General features: G+C 39.8%; 1 protein-coding gene across 1 annotated transcript in view; it reads left to right on the top strand.

Moving 5' to 3' along the window:
• The first annotated feature begins 3,895 nt into the window (after nucleotides 1-3,895).
• The window catches only part of LOC124643694 (neurofibromin), a 79,358-nt gene continuing 62,889 nt past the window's right edge, over nucleotides 3,896-20,364 (top strand). The window contains exons 1-10 of the mRNA XM_047182730.1: nucleotides 3,896-4,026; nucleotides 5,490-5,633; nucleotides 6,097-6,283; nucleotides 6,811-6,953; nucleotides 7,339-7,438; nucleotides 8,281-8,381; nucleotides 9,629-9,778; nucleotides 10,653-10,752; nucleotides 11,264-11,406; nucleotides 12,106-12,299. Of these exons, the coding sequence (XP_047038686.1) occupies nucleotides 3,967-4,026; nucleotides 5,490-5,633; nucleotides 6,097-6,283; nucleotides 6,811-6,953; nucleotides 7,339-7,438; nucleotides 8,281-8,381; nucleotides 9,629-9,778; nucleotides 10,653-10,752; nucleotides 11,264-11,406; nucleotides 12,106-12,299 (1,322 nt within the window). The 5' untranslated portion in view covers nucleotides 3,896-3,966. The remainder of the gene's footprint in view (nucleotides 4,027-5,489; nucleotides 5,634-6,096; nucleotides 6,284-6,810; nucleotides 6,954-7,338; nucleotides 7,439-8,280; nucleotides 8,382-9,628; nucleotides 9,779-10,652; nucleotides 10,753-11,263; nucleotides 11,407-12,105; nucleotides 12,300-20,364) is intronic.

Below are 20,364 nucleotides of genomic sequence, written 5' to 3'. Positions count from 1 at the left end.
AATAAATACAAAAACAAAGACACTCAAATTAATACATTTCGGAACTTCCGTAGAACACTTTAAGATACTTTTCCAGAATATACAAAGCATAAATAACAAACTACATCTAATTGAAGCCTTCACCGATGATAACCCGAAATACAACGTGATATGTTTTACTGAGACGTGGTTATCACAAGAAAAAATAGAATGTCTTCACATCGACGGCTACAAAATTGCGGCATCCTACTGCCGAAGCACTCGAGGAGGCGGCGGCGTTTGCATTTTGTTACAGGAATATTTAGAATATAAAGAGATTTGTGATATTAGAGATATGTCTATTGAATATTGTGTAGAAATTTGTGCCATAGAATTACCAAAAGATAATATACTTATTATAACTATTTATTGGAACAGAAGAGAGGAAGAAGTATTTATGTGTCAATTAAAAAAACTTATGTATTTTATAAATAGTAAATACAGTAGACATAACGTAATATTAGGTGGAGACTTGAATATTAATATTTTAGACAACTGTTTAAAAACTAATTTATTTTTAGATTTCATGTTAGAATACAAATTCATGCAACACATAAAAGAGCCAACACGCATTTCACAAACTACCTCTACATGTCTAGACTTGATTTTTACTAATTTTAATACTAAAGACAACTACACTACCGTTGAAGAATTGGGTTTCTCTGATCACAATGCTACTATTTTTCACACGCAATTACAAAACACTAAAAACAATAAACAAGTAACTTGGTACACGAGAAAAAGAATATATAAAGAAGAAAACATCAAAAAATTCAAATCAGAAATTGGTAAACAAAAGTGGCAAGACATAATAACAACAAATAAAAACATTGATGAAAATTACACAAGCTTTAAAACAGTATTACAAAACATTTTGAATGCATGTATACCTAAAATAAAAATTAAATTAAAAACAAAATTTAAAAAATATTGGCTGACCAGCGGTATCAAACTAGCTTGTAAAAATAAAAGACTACTCAAAACCATTACGCTAAAAACCAACAACCCTATACTAACACGATACTATAAAAAATACGAAAAAATCTTAAAAAAGACTGTAACAACATCGAAAAAACTACAATATATAAACAAAATGAGTACATCTACTAATAAAGTAAAAACAATGTGGAGTATAATAAACGAAAGGACAAACAAAATAACAAAACAAGACAAAAATAATTTGAAACTACAAATAAATAATAATTTAATAACCGAACCTAAACAGGTAGCTAATATTTTTAATGACTTCTTCGCATCAATAGGCGAAAACACTTGCACTTCTGGCATCGAACCGAAGGGAGCCCCGGTTATTTGTCCCACAGAAAATACCATGTTCCTCAGCCCAGTCGATGGATACGAAATAAACCAAATAATAAAAAACCTACGTAATAAAAAGAGCTGCGGTGTGGACGACCTGCCTCCATTCCTCCTTAAGCTTTGCGCAGACGAACTAACACTACCTTTTTACTTACTAATAAACCAATCTTTTGAAGAAGGAGAATTCCCTAAAGAACTTAAAACAGCTTTGATTAAACCTATACATAAGAAAAACCTAAAAACTGACCCAAACAATTACCGCCCTATTGCCCTACTGCCAACAGCATCTAAAATATTTGAGAAGGCAATGTGTAAAAGAGTTTATTCCTTTTGCGAAAAATACAAAATATTAGACGATTGTCAAAATGGCTTCCGTAAAAACAGATCCACAACATTAGCAGTCTATAAATTTATTCAAGAAGCATTAAATATAATAAATAACAAAAAGTACGCTATAGGTATACTACTGGATATGACCAAGGCATACGACAAAGTGCAATTCGGAATACTTTTAAATAAGTTACACGGAATCGGAATTCGTGGAAATGCATATAAATGGTTCGAATCTTATCTTAAGGATAGAGAGCAGGTTGTCGAGATAGAATTTTTCAACAAAGAAACCAAAGAAATATTACAAATAAGATCCAATTTAAAAGCCATAAATGCTTCCATCCCCCAAGGGAGTGTCATAGGGTGTCTTTTATTCCTCATCTACATTAATGATCTTCCTAAAGCAATAAATGAACCGTGTGTATTGTTCGCAGATGACGTATCGTTACTGACCTCTTATCAAATCAATGAAAATATAATCTACAAACTAAATAGTCTCCTTTCAACTGTTATAAATTGGCTAAAAAACCACAACCTAGAAATAAATTTCACCAAAACCAAACTAATAACCTTCCACCCACACCAAAGAGACCCTATAAAAATTAACTACACGTACGATACAACGAAACTAGAGCAGATTAATAATTTCACTCTCCTAGGACTATCTATAGACGAACACGTAAACTGGAAATCTCATATTCAAAAGATTAGAGCTAAACTTTCAAAATTCGCATACGCCTTACGCGAAATAAAGAGAACCACCAACTTCCAAACGGCACTCGTCGCCTATTATGCATACGCCCAAGCGTGGCTCAGCTATGGCGTCATACTCTGGGGGAACAGCACTGATTCACATACCATATTTACCCTACAAAAGAAACTCATCCGTATATTAACAAATATAGATCAATTAGACAGCTGTAAACCTCATTTTCAGAAACACAAAATATTAACACTTCCTTGTCTATATATTTTAGAAATTTGCAAATTTGTCCGAAAATATCCAGAATTTTATAAAACTCGCGAAGAAATCCAAAGTAAACATAACTTAAGGCATAAAAATAGATTAAATTTACCTACATCCAGACTTAAAATACACTCTTCCGGTCCGTTAGTAAGCTCCATCAAAGTATATAACAATCTACCAAAGAACATAAAAGATGAACCTAAAACCACAATATTTATAAAGAAATTAAAGCAATTCCTCAATGACAAATGTTACTATACAATAAAAGAATACATGGAAGACAAATCCTTTAAAAAATAAAAACTATATAAAAAGTACACGCATATAAGACACAACATAAACACACACACACACATACACACAAACTCACACACCCACTCACACCGACACTCACATGTACACTAATTAATATTATGTTATTAAGTATAATTATAATTTAGTATTAAGCTACTGTTAAACTTCTCCAACTACTTTAAGCTGTGCCCTATTGGGTCCATATTGTATCTAAAACTATAATGTACCACCTATAATGTAACATATGGAATGCTAATAAAGGATTGAGTATTGAGTATTGAGTATTATATCTATGGGTAGCCTAGACTCGGGATAGAGACAGGAATTGTCACCATCCGGCTTCGGAAGCAGTTGTCCCGGTACGTGGGTGAAACCGCGAGCGGTAGCTAGTTTATAATAGTTTTGTGAAGCAGGAGTCAGGCAATCATCTGCCTAGCCTTATCCCATATATACATACATTTGCCTAACCGGAGAATTCTCTACATTCTATCGAGGAAACTCATACAATGTCTCTTCGTTTACAAACATTCATGAAATCTTGAAATAAGACGTTTTCAATTTTTTTTCCCTAAATAATTTGAAATAATCGAATCACGCATGCGGGGTATCGACGTGCCAACTATATAAAGATTTTATGTTATAAAAATCGATAAGTTCCGGCGTAATATGGAACGAAACGCATGTCAAATTTTATCGATTTTCACTTGACATTTGTCGGTGTTCCCAATGTAAATATATTTTTTTGGTAGAATTTTGTAGCAGTACTATCATTATATTCAGATAATACAGAATTTTAAAGCGTAATTATCTAGTATTTGAGAACGCTTAAAGTAACACAACTAATGCTTATAAAAATATTTAGCAAAAACGTAGTCCAAGAAATATGTTAACAAAACAAAGTGACAGTTTGGTAGATTATGTACAACAGTGCTTGTATCATTTTAGTAGTTTTTAGTGATCGAGATTCTGTAATGGTAGTGCAAAAATTAAATTGTTGTTTTTAATTTATTTACACAAACTATACACTTTTTATTTACAAGATGGGAACGCAGAAGCCCGGAGAATGGGCCAATTCGTTGATAGCTCGCTTCGAAGAGCAGGTAAGAGTTTAATTACGAAAGAAAAATAATTTGTAAGACCCACCCTTATATGGAGTTTTGTACAGATGTAAACAAATATTATATTTTATCCGCATTCGACACAAATTTCATGATAATAATGACTGAAAATGGCAGCAATATCTAGACTGAGTTATTAAAATCTAATTTTCATTTATTGCGCATGTTCTCTTTCAATAAATAATATTATATTCAAGTATTGATCGGCCCGGTATTTAGATGTTCTTTTTATTTTATTTTTAATATTTATTCATAAATTCAGTTTGTAATCACGCCATGTCTATTATAAATTGTTATATGAACGAAGATGTCACAAAAAAAATAACGAAGACATATTGTGATTAAATATGTATAGTATCAGAATCGAAATAGTTTCATGCTAAAAATAATTATTTAGTATTTTTGATAGGTTTCGGATTATATCTGTTGTTAAAATCTTAAAAATTAAAACTTTTCATGGTATGAGCATAGATAACACAATAGTGCGGTCAGTGGGTTGTCTTAGGGGCGGACTTGTTTTCTGAAGATAATTTTTTAAAATAAAATATTTTTTACAAAAACAAGATAAATTAAAAAATTTAGTATATAAGTTTACCACTGCTATTAAGAATAGGGTCTAAGCTACCAGCGGTATACTTATCTAATTTACAGCATCCTTTCTCTATTTATATACAGTCGACTCTCGTTAATTCGAAACTCGAGGGACTCTTAAAATATTACGAATTATCGAGTTTTTGAAATATTAAATGGTTCGAAATTTGTCAGAGAAAATAAATAAAACTTCGAATTATTAAGTGTTGATCAATTATTATTTGTTAACTGCTATTTTATAACAATGACAAAAGTTTAAAGACACATTTGTGTGCATGCCATACATGTGTTCATAATGTGAATTAATTAATATTTCGAAACAGCTCCGTCATACTGCTTTAAAACAGATTGCTGCTACTCAGACTGCTCTCTGACTCTGACTTACAATCTTTCCATCTCTTCCTCTCTGCAACTTTGAATTCTCGAATGTTGGACTACTAAGAATTCGAATTAACGCGTCGTTTTGTTATATAGCAATGCTTAATTCGTTTGAATTACCAAGTGCAACAAAATGTATTGATTTAGTTCGAAATATAAAGAGATTTTGCAGGGAACTCGTGATAACTTTGAATTAACGAGAGGTTCGAAATATCGCAGGTTTGAATTAAGAAGAGTCAACTGTATATATATTTTTTTATTGTTATTATTCCACTTATTTTTTTATTTTAGAACATATTTTCCACTGATGGTTAAAGCTTCAAAGACAGGATTACCAAAGGATTAAAATGACAACTCAATTCATTGTTTATTATTGTACTCTTTGGAACCGTGCAACTGGTTTGACATTACGAAACAGCTTTCATGGGCCTATTTAAAGTAAAATAAAAAAATGACTTTGATGTTTTGTTTACTAGCTACCATACAAAACTGGGGCACAAAACCTGCACTCCCGGATAAACGAGGAGCAATGCAAGGCATGCCTCGTTCAGATCAGCAGACACAGATTCTCATTAGTCATTGCCGGCCTCACCAAGATACTGCAAAGAGTTAATGAATTGGTAAGTTTTTATGTAAAGCAATATTTCAATTATATGATGTTTATATGATGACTTATATTGATGAAAAATGAAACAGTAATATGAAATTCAACCTAAAAAAAATTCTTTTCACCTACCTAACCTACCTATGTTTTCTCCACCGACCAAATGTACACTGGTAGAGAACATTTTACTTTGTCTGTGCAAGAAGTATTTATCATCATTTCCCTAGGATTTTCCCAACTATGTTGGGGTCGGCTTCCTGTGTCACTGGTTGCCAGGACCAGTGTTTTACAAGGAGCAACTGCCTATCTGACCTCCTGAACCCAGTTACCCGTGGAACCCAATACCCCTTGGTAAGACTGACTGGCTTCTGACTACCCGTAATGACTGTCAAGGATGTTCAATGATAACTGCAACCTACAGTTTAACATGTACAGTGCAAGAAGTATTTAAAGAATAAATAACTAATTTATTTTTACAGTATCAACCAACAATATCAATAGGCGCCAATCGTCCGCAAACAGAATTGGAGAAAGGCTACCACGACAGTCTAGTCATAGTGCTGGATACTCTAGAAATATGTCTCAGCTCTCAACCCAAAGATACAGCCAAGTATGATGAAGCTATGAATGTGAAGATACTGCTTAGGGAAGTCTGCCAGTTTATTGGTAAGTTTTATTTTAACATGTTACATGTTTGTTGTGTGTGAAATATTTCATTGACGGTTATAATATTTGTCTTCTATGATTTTTATTTCAATCAAATCAATCAATCATAATTTTGGATTTTTAAGGTTTCTGAACCCAAAATGAGAACCTATTACTAAGACTTCGCTGTCCGTTTGTCTCTCCCTGCCTATCAACAGGCTGTGATTTTACCCACGTGTTTCTATTAATAAATTATTGTAGCCTTAACAGCATCAAAATTGGTTCATCCTGATGATCTTGAAGAATTTATTAACACACTCTTGCATATTTATGGTACTAATAGCTTTTCCCCGCGGCTTCACCACATCCTGCACATGGATAATGTCTCAGACTACACATTACCTGTGTAATAAATTTCATTTAAATCACTTAAGTAGTTTTGGTGTGAAAGCCGGAAAGACAGACGGAGTTACTTGCACATTTATAATATTAAATCATGATTATTTTTTAATTATATGTTTAACAATATATATATTTATGTCCTACAGTGTCAATCTACTACTACACAGACATGCGCAATGAGAGCACAGTTAACAATACTCTTTTGCGGCAGTTGGCTAGCAAAGTACTGTTTGCGCTAAGTCTTAACTTCTTCAACGCAGTGTTTAATAGGATCAGCGCGAGATTACAGGTGAATATGATTTTATATATATTTTCAAACTTCGTACTTTTATTTCGTTAATAGCTATAGAGATTAATTTAGTTTCTCGAACATAAACAAATGTACACATATTTAAAATATTTATTTGAATGAATAGTAAAAACTTAAAATTACCTTCTATAACAAATATATCTACGGACTAAAGTAAAAAGATTATAACGAATAAAATAAAACTAGCTGACTGTTGAAATGCTGGATTCTATAATAAAATTTATTTTCTGTTGATTTGCGATTATAGATTGAACTTTCACTGAATTTTGAAGTATATTTTTACTAGTTTTTATTTATTAATACGTGTGATATAGGATTAAAATTATAGTTTACTGAAATGAAAATGAAATGTGTTATGTTTCAGGAATTATCATCTAGCTCAGAAGAAAACCCCGATTATACAGATATAGAATTAATACAGCATATTAACGTCGATATACTGCGGCTTATACGGCTATTAACAGGTAAGATTAATCTTTGTGACACACTGGTGCACTCTGCTGCATTTGGTTAAACTGCAAGCCGACGCCAGCTTAGCTGGGAAAAGGCTAGGCAAATGATGATGTGATACATATTTTTTTCTAATTTGTTTGCACCTATCAATGCTTTCTCTCCGCCACCCAAAGGTAGACTGGTAGGGAACGCCTAAGGTGTTAAGTCCGCCTTTGTACTGTTTGTTCAAGAAGTATTTAAATAAATAAAATAAAACATCTGCCACTCTATCTCTGATTGACTGCCTCGTCGGTCTAGTGGTCGCAAGCGCGGCTGCTGTGCACGAGGCCTTGGGTTCAATTCCCGGGTCGGGAGGAATTAGCTTTGTGGGTTTTAGGAACTTTCACAAAGCAGCTGGTCGGTGGTGGCGTAGTCTGGAAGCTGGTGACTGGGACGGTCCGTTTTTGCCGAAACGCATATTTGCTATTTATTGGTTGAGAGTAAGGCGATTAACACACGGTACCGCGCACCGCCGTGGAGGGCGGTGGCGCTCGAACAAAAGAGCACCGCTCGAACGCGCGGTCAGGCGGTGTATGTGTGTTAGGCATCAACGGATTTAGTACAGGTCAATGCGACATGAGATCCGCTTCACCGCCTACCGCGGCGGTGTGCGGTGCCGTGTGTTAATCGCCTAAAGGTATGTAGAAGTTATAAATAATGGAATTTTGTATACTCAAACTCAAAATCGTTTATTCAAATTAGGCTGATAAATCAGCACTTTTCGAACGTCAAGAACAAAAGACAGCCTCCAAAACGCCCGCCCTTCACTACTTCCTATGTTATATCTACAATAATAATATTTTGTTTGTTTCAGAATCAATACAAAAGTTTAAGTTGTTAAGGAAATCGGCGCACATAGTTTTAGTTACTTCTTTAGAGAAAGCTATATGGAATTGGATGGATACATACCCCCAGGTCAATACATATATTATCGTACATTAGCTGTTGCTGCGATTTCACCCGCGTCCCGAGGGAACTACTTCTCGCATCCGGATAAAATGTAGCCTGTGCCCTTTTTCCGACTTTGGAGTATCTGTGTACTCCCTTATTTACTCCTCTCTATACCTACACCATTATGAAATTCCTTATGTGCTCCCGTATGTACTCTTTTGGGAAATCCGTTCCTTTTCTAACATGCATTTATTAGGTCGATCTGGGGTTCAATTCTGCTAATTTAATAATGTGTCGATTGGATATCAATTGAATCACAGTTTTAATCTTAGCGGGAATTCTGCTACTAATATAAGATCAAACGTTTTCCAATGACATTCCATTGGTTTGCCATTGGTCTATTATAGGCTAGTCTGCTCTACAATCGTAAATCAATTGCAGACAATGCTGTTATTAAAATTATAGAATCACAGAAAAGGATAAAAACGTTTGTTTAAAACAAAAACTGCGGAATGTCACATGCTTCAATCGTAATTGAGTCGTGATTGAGTCTCAGTTGGATATCAATCGTTTGTCGATTAAGTAAAATTAGCAGAATTGAGCCCCTGTATGTAACTATGTCCACCAACAAGGTGGCCAGACGACCTTATGTCGGTCGCCGTCGACGCTGGATGCAGGTCGCCTCCAACAGGTATCTGTGGCGGTCTAAGGGGGAGGCCTATGTTCAGCAGTGGACGTCCTATGCCTGAGATGATGATGATGTAACTACAGTTGAATCCGTTTATAATGACATCGAAGGGACTTTACAAAAACGTCATATTAAACGGACATCATACAAAGCATTTCATAGAAAATAAAAAATATCTCCTCATTTTGTCAGTATGTACCTACACATTTATTTAATTACACAAAAACAATAAGAGAGATAATATAGAAATAATATGCAATAAGTACACATGTTTATAATGTTTTCTCTGAATTAGAACATGTCGTCGGATATCGCATTACTCTCCCGATTATTGTTGAAGGTAGAATGCAGGTCAGTCGTTTATTGTGACGAATTTTGTTAAAAATGCGTCACAATAAGCGACATGTCACTGTAAGCGAAGTCATTATACCCGACTTTTTTCGAGAATTTTATGTGAAAACCAAACTTCAAGTGCAATTTTTACGTCACAATAAGCGGTTGGTCAATATAAGCGGAGTCATAATAAACGGATTCTACTGTATGTAGGTAGTAAAATCTATTGAACCATTTTTCTTGTTTGCAGGAATTCGCAGAAGTACAATGTCGGCCTAACGATGAACTCAGTAAATGCTGCGATACGCTATTCGATATATTACAAGATAGTTTCTCAGATAACAAGAAATCCAGGGTCGCTATGTGGCCTCTACAGATTATGTTGCTGGTTTTGAACCCTGTAAGTATGGAGTTAGGGCTCAATTTTGTTTGGCAAAGTTTTGTGTTGACTTTTTAACTAAACTTGTAATATTTGTGACAATATCATTGTGTATAATTATTAATCACTCAAAAATGATTGGTCAGATCTTGTTAAAAAAATGAACAGGATATTTAAGGGACAATTTTACGATATAAAAAATCATCTCAGTATCTTTGAGCTAACATTTTGTAATAGAAATTGGTCAAGCCGTTTTCGCGTTATTGAGATTATATAAATGTCTGTAATAATAATAGTTTTAATGGTTATATTTTTTACATAAATATGATATTGTATGTATTGATTTGGGCCTTGATTCCTGTAATAAATGTTATTTTTTTTACCGACATCCCATGGTAAATCATAATTTTTTTAACCAAGATCCCAAAAAGTAGGAGCAGGTTCTCAATTCAGATTTATATTTCATCTTCAAAACATTGACAGACACGTCATTTTTATTATGAAACACCATATTGCATACCTGACAAAAGTTTCCCCTTTTTGAAGTCGATTAAACTTCTAATTTTTAGGGTTCCGTACCCAAAGGGTAAAACGGTATCTCATGAACCGCGATAGTAAGAGAGCTGAAATTTTCACAGATGATGTATTTTTGTTTCCGCTATAACAACAAATACTGAAAACTAGAATACAATAAATATTTTGGGATGCTCCCGTACAACAAACGTAATTTTTTTGCTCATTTTCTAAATAATGGTATGGAACCCTTCGTGTGTGAGTCCAACTCGCACTTGGCCGGTTTTATTATATGCCTCCATATTGCATATCTTTCACAAAAGATGCCCCTTTTCAAGCAGTTGGCTAAACTTCTAATAATACTTATTTATATTGACAACAGAAAGTTTTAGAAGAGATAGTGAACGCGGACAGCGGGGCTCCGTGCAGTCCGCGACACACGAAGAAGAAGCATTTCATTGATTCCGTCAAACGTGGACTCAGTAAGTCAATCTGTCTAGCCATTTCCTTAAAGTCAAAGTCAAAGGTCATACTAGCTTTCGCCCGCGTAGAGTTCGGTTATATCGCATTTCCAAGAGAATTCTTCAAAAGTCCGAGATAAAACTATCCTATGTTCTTTCTCAAGGTCAACTCTGTCTCTACCAAATTTTATTAAAATCAGTTCAGTGGTTTAGACGTGAAAGCGTAGCAGACAGACAGACAGAGTTACTTTCGCATTTATGATATTAGTAGGGATAGACCTATTAAGTGCTTAAAAAACGTCAATAACTAGATGTCCGGTTCCAAGGAGTGGGTCTTATGGAGAAGAACCGGCAAGAAATTCCATTGACACTTTTCAAAAAGAGAAGTGTTAATAATAATATTTATACAGGTTATTTCCGATAAAATTATACAAGGAATAACAGGCATTAGGCACAATTTTTTTGTGTATGAATTTGTGGTGTAGGTAGGTGTTGTAATGTGTGAATGATGATGTTCATATATTTATTTTAGGTCCTCAAAATAACTCCAAACAGATGACAGAAGCGGCTGTAGTGACTTGCGTGAAACTTTGCAAAGCGTCCACGTACCTCAACATAGCCGATTCCGGGAATGTCACATTCATACTTGTTAAATCGGTCATCAATGATTTGAAGGTGAGTTGGGTTAAAGATGAGTCTTGTATAATGTATATATCCCCTGCTTATGGTTGAAAACCGGGTAAAAAGTAGTAGTAGTCGATATCTATACTAATATTATAAAGCTGAAGAGTTTGTTTGTTTGTTTGAACGCGCTAATCTCAGGTACTACTGATCCGATTTGAAAATTTCTTTCAGTGTTAGATAGCCCATTTATCGAGGAAGGCTATAGGCTACTTTTTATCCCAGTATGGGAAGTAGTTCCCACGGGATGCGGGTGAAACCGCTGGCAGAAGCTAGTATGAATATAAAGTAACTTAGGGGGCATTTTGTTGATAAGACAGACCGTCTGGAAGAGATCGCTCTCAGCGATAAAACGCCCAACATGTCACATACTCTAATTAATTCTAAAATCAAAAATTTATATAATATGTACCTAATAAAGTATCTACCTTTCTTCCACATAAAGGTTCAAAATTAAATTATTAAAAAAAATGTGTGCTCTCTATGTATCTCTCTATGGGTGTTATAAAACTTATCGATGCCGGAATAGCTGAGACAATGTTTTTTTCAGTAACTCTCTATTATCGCTTAATTTAGTGACATGGTTTTTTTAACCTTTCAACTTTTTATATATCTCTCTATAACTATGTTTACATCAATATTGCTAGATATTTTTTAAAAAATACATTAAATAACCTAACATTTTTGTTCCAGTCCCTCCTCTTCAACCCCTCAAAGTCCTACATACGAGGCAACCTAATCTCCGGGTACTCAGAGCTGGACCTGATGACGGACTGCTTCGTATCACTGTTCCGCATCATGCCTCACAACAACGACGCCCTCAAAGTGTGCCTCAACCTCAACACGCACATCTCCTACCACTACGTCATCGTCAACTCGCTGCTCAGGTCAGTACAGCAAGCAAGCAAAGTGTGCCTCAACCTCAACACGCACATCTCCTACCACTACGTCATCGTCAACTCGCTGCTCAGGTCAGTACAGCAAGCAAGCAAAGTGTGCCTCAACCTCAACACGCACATCTCCTACCACTACGTCATCGTCAACTCGCTGCTCAGGTCAGTACAGCAAGCAAGCAAAGTGTGCCTCAACCTCAACACGCACATCTCCTACCACTACGTCATCGTCAACTCGCTGCTCAGGTCAGTACAGCAAGCAAGCAAGCAAAGTGTGCCTCAACCTCAACACGCACATCTCCTACCACTACGTCATCGTCAACTCGCTGCTCAGGTCAGTACAGCAAGCAAGCAAGCAAAGTGTGCCTCAACCTCAACACGCACATCTCCTACCACTACGTCATCGTCAACTCGCTGCTCAGGTCAGTACAGCAAGCAAGCAAAGTGTGCCTCAACCTCAACACGCACATCTCCTACCACTACGTCATCGTCAACTCGCTGCTCAGGTCAGTACAGCAAGCAAGCAAAGTGTGCCTCAACCTCAACACGCACATCTCCTACCACTACGTCATCGTCAACTCGCTGCTCAGGTCAGTACAGCAAGCAAGCAAAGTGTGCCTCAACCTCAACACGCACATCTCCTACCACTACGTCATCGTCAACTCGCTGCTCAGGTCAGTACAGCAAGCAAGCAAGCAAAGTGTGCCTCAACCTCAACACTCACATCTCCTACCACTACGTCATCGTCAACTCGCTGCTCAGGTCAGTACAGCAAGCAAGCAAGCAAAGTGTGCCTCAACCTCAACACGCACATCTCCTACCACTACGTCATCGTCAACTCGCTGCTCAGGTCAGTACAGCAAGCAAGCAAGCAAAGTGTGCCTCAACCTCAACACGCACATCTCCTACCACTACGTCATCGTCAACTCGCTGCTCAGGTCAGTACAGCAAGCAAGCAAAGTGTGCCTCAACCTCAACACGCACATCTCCTACCACTACGTCATCGTCAACTCGCTGCTCAGGTCAGTACAGCAAGCAAGCAAGCAAAGTGTGCCTCAACCTCAACACGCACATCTCCTACCACTACGTCATCGTCAACTCGCTGCTCAGGTCAGTACAGCAAGCAAGCAAAGTGTGCCTCAACCTCAACACGCACATCTCCTACCACTACGTCATCGTCAACTCGCTGCTCAGGTCAGTACAGCAAGCAAGCAAAGTGTGCCTCAACCTCAACACGCACATCTCCTACCACTACGTCATCGTCAACTCGCTGCTCAGGTCAGTACAGCAAGCAAGCAAGCAAAGTGTGCCTCAACCTCAACACTCACATCTCCTACCACTACGTCATCGTCAACTCGCTGCTCAGGTCAGTTTTGTAGAGAAAAAAAAACAAGAAAAAACGCCAAATTATCAACACTTTCACAACAATGTCGCTAGGTGGCGGTGTGCCAAAGCTAGTGTGTATTTCACATAGCTAACTAGTACACGTAGCTAGGTGGCGCTGTTTCATTGTCAAATCTCTACTCAGGTGAGTTTCGTGTTATATAAAAATTTCAAAACACTGGGGCTGGGCCGATTATCATTAGTTTTTTTACGTAGCTGCCGCTAGGTGGTGGTCTACCAAATGAGTTAGGCGATTTTGAAGACACGGTTATTTCTAGTTATAGTTATTACCCTCGTGATTTATATAGAATAACGCAAGTGCAAAAACTTTGTCCTATTTTTTGTTCATTACCATGCGACATTAGTAGCAATTGTTTCTAAATCGCGTTATCGTTATTTTTTATTATTAACTAGCTTCTGCCCGCGACTTCGTACGCGGATCCTGTCCCTTATGCCAGCGACTACGGGGTCAGCAAAATCAAAGATCTGAATCGTCTGATATTGAATTTTAAGGGCCCGTTGACTTGAAAACAACGGAATACGCATAGCCATTAGAAACGTTCCATATATTTAATTTTCGTACTTCAACGGCAAAAGCACAACAGACTAAACAAAACGCTGAGAACTGAACCGCAATAGACGCGACCATAGGGATAAAAGTAGTGATTCTAATTGGTCCGCATTTAAGTTGTGTGTGGCAAAAATATGACACTATAACAACAAACACATTGTTGGTTATAGAAAGTTTATTGTAATTAGAATAGAGACATGGTAATTAGTTACATAGGTAGTTCACAAACACTCGTCGTACTTAACTAGATAGCCACGGTCGCGAGAGCTAACACATCGTGCGAAATACATGGCGTCGTGCGCCGGACTGGCGACTCAGCGAGCGTCCCCGCTCGTGAGAGTAGGCCCTCGCTCCCCGCACCCCTCTGCCGGCCGGCCACGTATTGGTCGGCTCGGTGATCATGCGATGGCCTTATATGGCCATGGACTCGACCACGAAAAGTAGGCGCGCGTTACACACTCCCCCTTTAGACCAGGGAGGGTCCCCCGACTGGTCGAACAACAGTAACGCGAGGCTCTAAGTTACATCACAAGGTAAGTAACATGATAAGTTAAACATTGCAAGGTAAGCAAGCCTATATAGCCTATAAGGTAAATAACAATACAGTAGACTTAAAAGGTAAACAATACAAGATATGTAAACTTGAAAAGGTAAACAATACAAGATATGTAAACTTGAAAGGTAACCAATACAAGGTAAGTAAACTTACAAGGTAAACAACACAAGGTAAGTAAACTTATAAGGAAAACAACACAAGGTAAGTAAACTTATAAGGTAAACAACACAAGGTAAGTAAACTTATAAGGTAAACAACACAAGGTAAGTAAACTTATAAGGAAAACAACACAAGGTAAGTAAACTTATAAGGTAAACAACACAAGGTAAGTAAACTTATAAGGTAAACAACACAAGGTAAGTAAACTTATAAGGTAAGGGGTATCACAATTTAAATAACATAATCAGTTAAGTCAGTATCAATACAAGGTAAAACCCTAAGGTAAGTAAGGTAACAACTCAGCTGAACAACCACCTAAGGTAAGTAATATAGTTAGGTGACGCCCTTCCGCGGTCTACCCCTACCACGCTTAGGCACCATCGGCTCAGGACACTCACCTTCCCTCGCATGATATGGGCGTAAGTCAGACACATGGTACTTACCAAAAACTTCCCCCGTCTTACTATGAGCTAGGAGGTAAGTGGTAGGACTCACCTTCTTAGATATAAGGTAGGGTCCGTCCCGTTTCGGAGTGAACTTGGACGTGATACCTTTAGCAGTGCTGCTGAGGACATGAGTCTTCATCAACACCAAGTCACCCTCAAGAAACTTTACAGGCGAAGACCGAGTTTTATCAGCGTATGCTTTACGTACATCCTGATGAAGTTCGAGGTTCTCCTTGGCTGTCGAGATGGTATCCGCGAGTTTCCGCAGGTAAGGTGTGATTTGTGGTACAAAGTTTTCAGTTTCGACCACAGTTCTCAGGTCAGCTTGAACTGTCAGAGGAGACCGCAGCTCACGACCGAAGGTAAGATAAGCAGGGGTGTGCTCGGTAGACCGGGTAACGGAACTATTAAAAGCAAACCGTACAAAAGGTAATACCTCGGGCCAATTCTGGTGACGATCTTCCACCAAGATGGCGAGCTGAGCCTTGAGGTCTCGGTTCTTCCTCTCAACTGGATTAGCTTCAGGGTGGTAGAGAGGCACAAGGCTTTGCTTTATACCTAAGACAAACATAGCCTTCTGCATAACATCTGCTACGAACTGCACTCCGTTGTCTGAGATAATACGCCTAGGAAGACCAAACCTCATAAAAACTTCATTAACCAAAGTTTTGGCACATGTCTCCGCTGTAGCTTCAGTAAGAGCGAAAACCTCCACCCATTTACTAGTGGTATCCTCCACTATCAGGATCCATCTCTCACCTTGAGGACCTTTAGGCAACGGACCGAAGAGGTCGGTTGCAACAGTTTCAAACCTCTGAGCTGGAACTGGAGTTAGTAGCAGACCAGCAGGCTTGACATTCGACGGCTTGAATCGTTGACATTCGACACACGTCTTCAAATAGTCAGTAACAAACCTTCTCATCCCGGGGAAATAGAACCTTTGCGAGATACGATGTAAAGTCCTATCAATTCCACCATGAGCGGCGGTGGGCGAGTCATGGCACTCGAACATGACTGTGCTCCGCAGGCTCTCCGGGACAACGAGCTGAGGCTCCTCCGAATCAGTATCCGGGACGTACCGATACAAAACACCTTGATTCAATAGGTAACCTCGCTCGGACCAACGAGTAACAGAAAGGTCATCCTTACCTTCCAAGTCCAGGATGATCTTGGCGACTTCAACATCTGCTAACTGCGCCTCCCGAGTTGAGGTGGCATCCCAGCGTGGAACATCCACGACAACTGGGCAGATGTCACACTCAGATGCAGAACCATCTTCCAACACGGGGCGGCTAAGCGTGTCGGCAATAACATTAACTTTACCTGGTGCATACTCGACACGTAGATCAAAAGCTTGTAGCTTCATGGCCCAGCGAACTAACCTTCCACTAGGTGACTTGAGAGAAAAGAGCCACTTCAGGGGTTGGTGATCAGACATCACGTGGACCTGATGACCATCAATGTAACCGCGGAACCGTTCCACAGCCCAGACAACGGCGAGAGCCTCTCTCTCCGTAGTAGAATAATTCTGCTCGGCTGGCGTGAGCAGACGGCTGGCATACTCGATCGGATGTTCTTGATGCGGTGACTCCCCCTGGAGTAAGGCAGCGCCTAGGGCATAATTACTGGCGTCGGTTCGCAATATGAATGGCCTCTTGTAGTCAGCTTGCACTAGTATAGGTGCCGTAGTTAACAACTTCTTAAGAGTATCAAAAGCCTTACCTTGCTCTAGACTCCATTGCCACGCCTGTGATTTCTTAGTGAGGCGGGTCAGCGGCTCGGCCACCTTCGCAAACTCTGGTATGAACTTACGGAACCAGGAGCATGTTTGAAGGAAGGTGCGCAGCTGTTGGAGGCAGGTGGGTTCTCTCATACTAAGTACAGCATGTACCTTGTCTTCATCCGGTGATATACCTTCCTGGGAGATCACGTGACCTAAGTACCTAACCTTTTCTCTGGCGAATACACACTTGTCTCGATTCGCACGGAGCTTAAACACTCGGAGACGGTCAAATACTGCACGGAGATCTGAAAGGTGACGAGTATAGGACTCTGATATCACTAGGATGTCATCTAAATATGTCAGTACGGTGACGTCATTAAGTGACGACCCCGCACGGAACCGGTCAATAAGCCTCTGGAATGTAGCCGGTGCATTCTTGAGTCCAAAGGGCATACGTAAGAATCGGTACGTACCAAACGGCGTGACAAACGCGGTTTTATCCTTATCCTTGACCTTGCATTGCCAATAGCCACTCCGAAGGTCACAGGTGCTCATCACACAACCTCTCTTAGTGGACTGCAGCAGCTCATCAATACGCGGCATAGGATACGCGTCTGTCTTAGTGACAGCGTTGAGTCTCCTGTAATCTACACAAAACCTATACCCACCGTTAGACTTCGGTACCAAAGCAGTACGTGCAGTCCAGGCAGACTCGCACTCCTCGATGACACCTTCTGCGAGCATCTTGTCCAGTTCTATTCGCATGACCTCCTTCTTCGCCGGCGTGACCCTGTATGGAGGCACGGCGATAGGAGGATGGTCACTGGTGTCGATGTGATGCTCGGCAAATGGCGTTGGTTCCCCCACCTGATCAAAAATATCAGAATACTCACCCAATAAATTTTCAAGGTCACAACGCTGATCCAAGGTCAATAGTGTGCCCTCGTCCTCCCGCAGCAGGTTGACCGAAGCACATTCCACCGCCTCGCGTGACTGTGAGCAGGGGGTGAATGACCTGAGGCCGATCAGCTGTGAACCACGTCATATTACTAAAATTTAAAACAATCTTAGACTGCCTAATAAAATCTATTCCCAAAAGGGTTTCGTTATTACATGCATCGGGGAACACAATAAATTCAATAGGTATACACAGTGACATACATTTTACATTCACACATGTAAACAAAACGGTACTATTTCTAATACTACCATCAGCCAGTTTCACCGACATGGTTTTTGAATCAAATGTATTACCCAATCGTAAAAGTAAGGCATACAGGGTCGAACCCGCGATACTACGTCGGGCCGCGGTATCAATAAGCGCTGAGCCACTGTGCCCTAAAATCTCAATATTTAAAATCGGTCGGCCTTGGCTGATAATAATATTACTTATTCTTACTCTCACAGCTTACATTATAACACTCACTGAGTACCGTGTTAAGTGAGTAGAAAACATTTTGTTGTGGTTGTGAAACTGAGTTATTAACATCAACATTACACGTTGAAACATTTTTACACGACGGACAATTTGATCTAACAAACCCTTTCTCGCCACAACCATAACAGAATAAGTCTTTAGACTCTCTTTTTGGGCAAGACTCACGCGTATGACCACGACACTTACAATACACGCAAAACGACTTTTTGTTTACACTATCACTCGCGGCACTAACACTCGGCGAAGTATTACGCTGGAGCTGCGACGACGACGGCTGTGCCCCCGCGCCGCTGGACAGCGCTGGCGGCTTCGACGCGCCCTTCCCCGCCGAATACGGCGTCTGCATCGGAGCGGCCGCGTGCTGAGCCCGCAAGCCGGCCGCGCTGGGTCGTGCTGGCGCTGCTCGTGCGAGCTGTGACTGCGTGTTATTGTTACTCGAACTTGACGACGTTGTCATCTCTTTTTCGGAGAGCGAATCTTCGACGGCTCTCAACTTTTCGATTAATTGATCGAGGTCCTCAATAGACTCGCGCGTTACGCGTTTACGAATGCGTTTGTTTAACAAACCGTAAACTATGTCGAGCTTGATTCGTTCGTCTAGACTGTAAGGTAACCTGCTCATATGTGCGCGGAGACGACCGACGAACACCTCCGTCCGTTCTTCACTTTGTTCCGCGGCGAACATATCCCGGAATACCTTATGTGGCGGACGAGGAACACCAAACATCGCCCGCAGCTTGGCAAGGGCGTCATCCCACGACGTAATCGATGCCTTGACGCCGCGGAACCACACAGCTGCCTCGCCATGTAGAAGCATCGGGAGACCACGGAGTGCCAGGTCATCGGGGACAGATGCACACTCTTTGTAGATTTCCACGGAGTCGATAAACGCTTCTACGACTTCTGGATCTCTGCTATACCCGTCGAAGCGTGCCGTACACTTGGACATGTTGCCGGTCTTGCATGTCGACGAGGGCGTCGGTGAGGGTCGCGCTGATCCTATCGCGTGCGATGCCATAAGGGATTCGACGAGCTGCCGGTTCGCTTCCGCCTGAGATTTCGCGAAGGCGGTAAGGAACGAGGCCAACTGGTCCCCAGACATGAGCGTTGGCGACGGTCTCGGTGCTTCTTCATCCGAGCTGGATTGCGCGTCCTCCACATTAGCGTCGATATTTACTTTGCGTGGCGGCATTTTCAGCGACGCAGGTATAAACGCGAACACTAATGTCCTAAGTCGATCGGCAAAGAACCGGTTTAAACTGGCTAGCGGATTCACGGCCACTAGTTGGAAGCGCCACTTATAACAACAAACACATTGTTGGTTATAGAAAGTTTATTGTAATTAGAATAGAGACATGGTAATTAGTTACATAGGTAGTTCACAAACACTCGTCGTACTTAACTAGATAGCCACGGTCGCGAGAGCTAACACATCGTGCGAAATACATGGCGTCGTGCGCCGGACTGGCGACTCAGCGAGCGTCCCCGCTCGTGAGAGTAGGCCCTCGCTCCCCGCACCCCTCTGCCGGCCGGCCACGTATTGGTCGGCTCGGTGATCATGCGATGGCCTTATATGGCCATGGACTCGACCACGAAAAGTAGGCGCGCGTTACAACACGTATTATTACGTTAAAAAACATTATTGGCCTTACTACAAAAACTTAAACACCAGTTTTACACTTGTCTAAAAAAATGCGACTGCAAAATGAACCATATGTCAACGTCATAATTTGACATTTTGTTAGACAAGGCATAAACTGACGTTTAAAAGTTTTTGTGGTAA

The sequence above is a fragment of the Helicoverpa zea genome, chromosome 28 (genome assembly GCF_022581195.2).
Source record: "Helicoverpa zea isolate HzStark_Cry1AcR chromosome 28, ilHelZeax1.1, whole genome shotgun sequence".
Lineage (NCBI taxonomy): Eukaryota > Metazoa > Arthropoda > Insecta > Lepidoptera > Noctuidae > Helicoverpa > Helicoverpa zea.
Note: the sequence above shows the minus strand (reverse complement) of the source record. Positions and strands in the feature narration are given on the sequence as shown.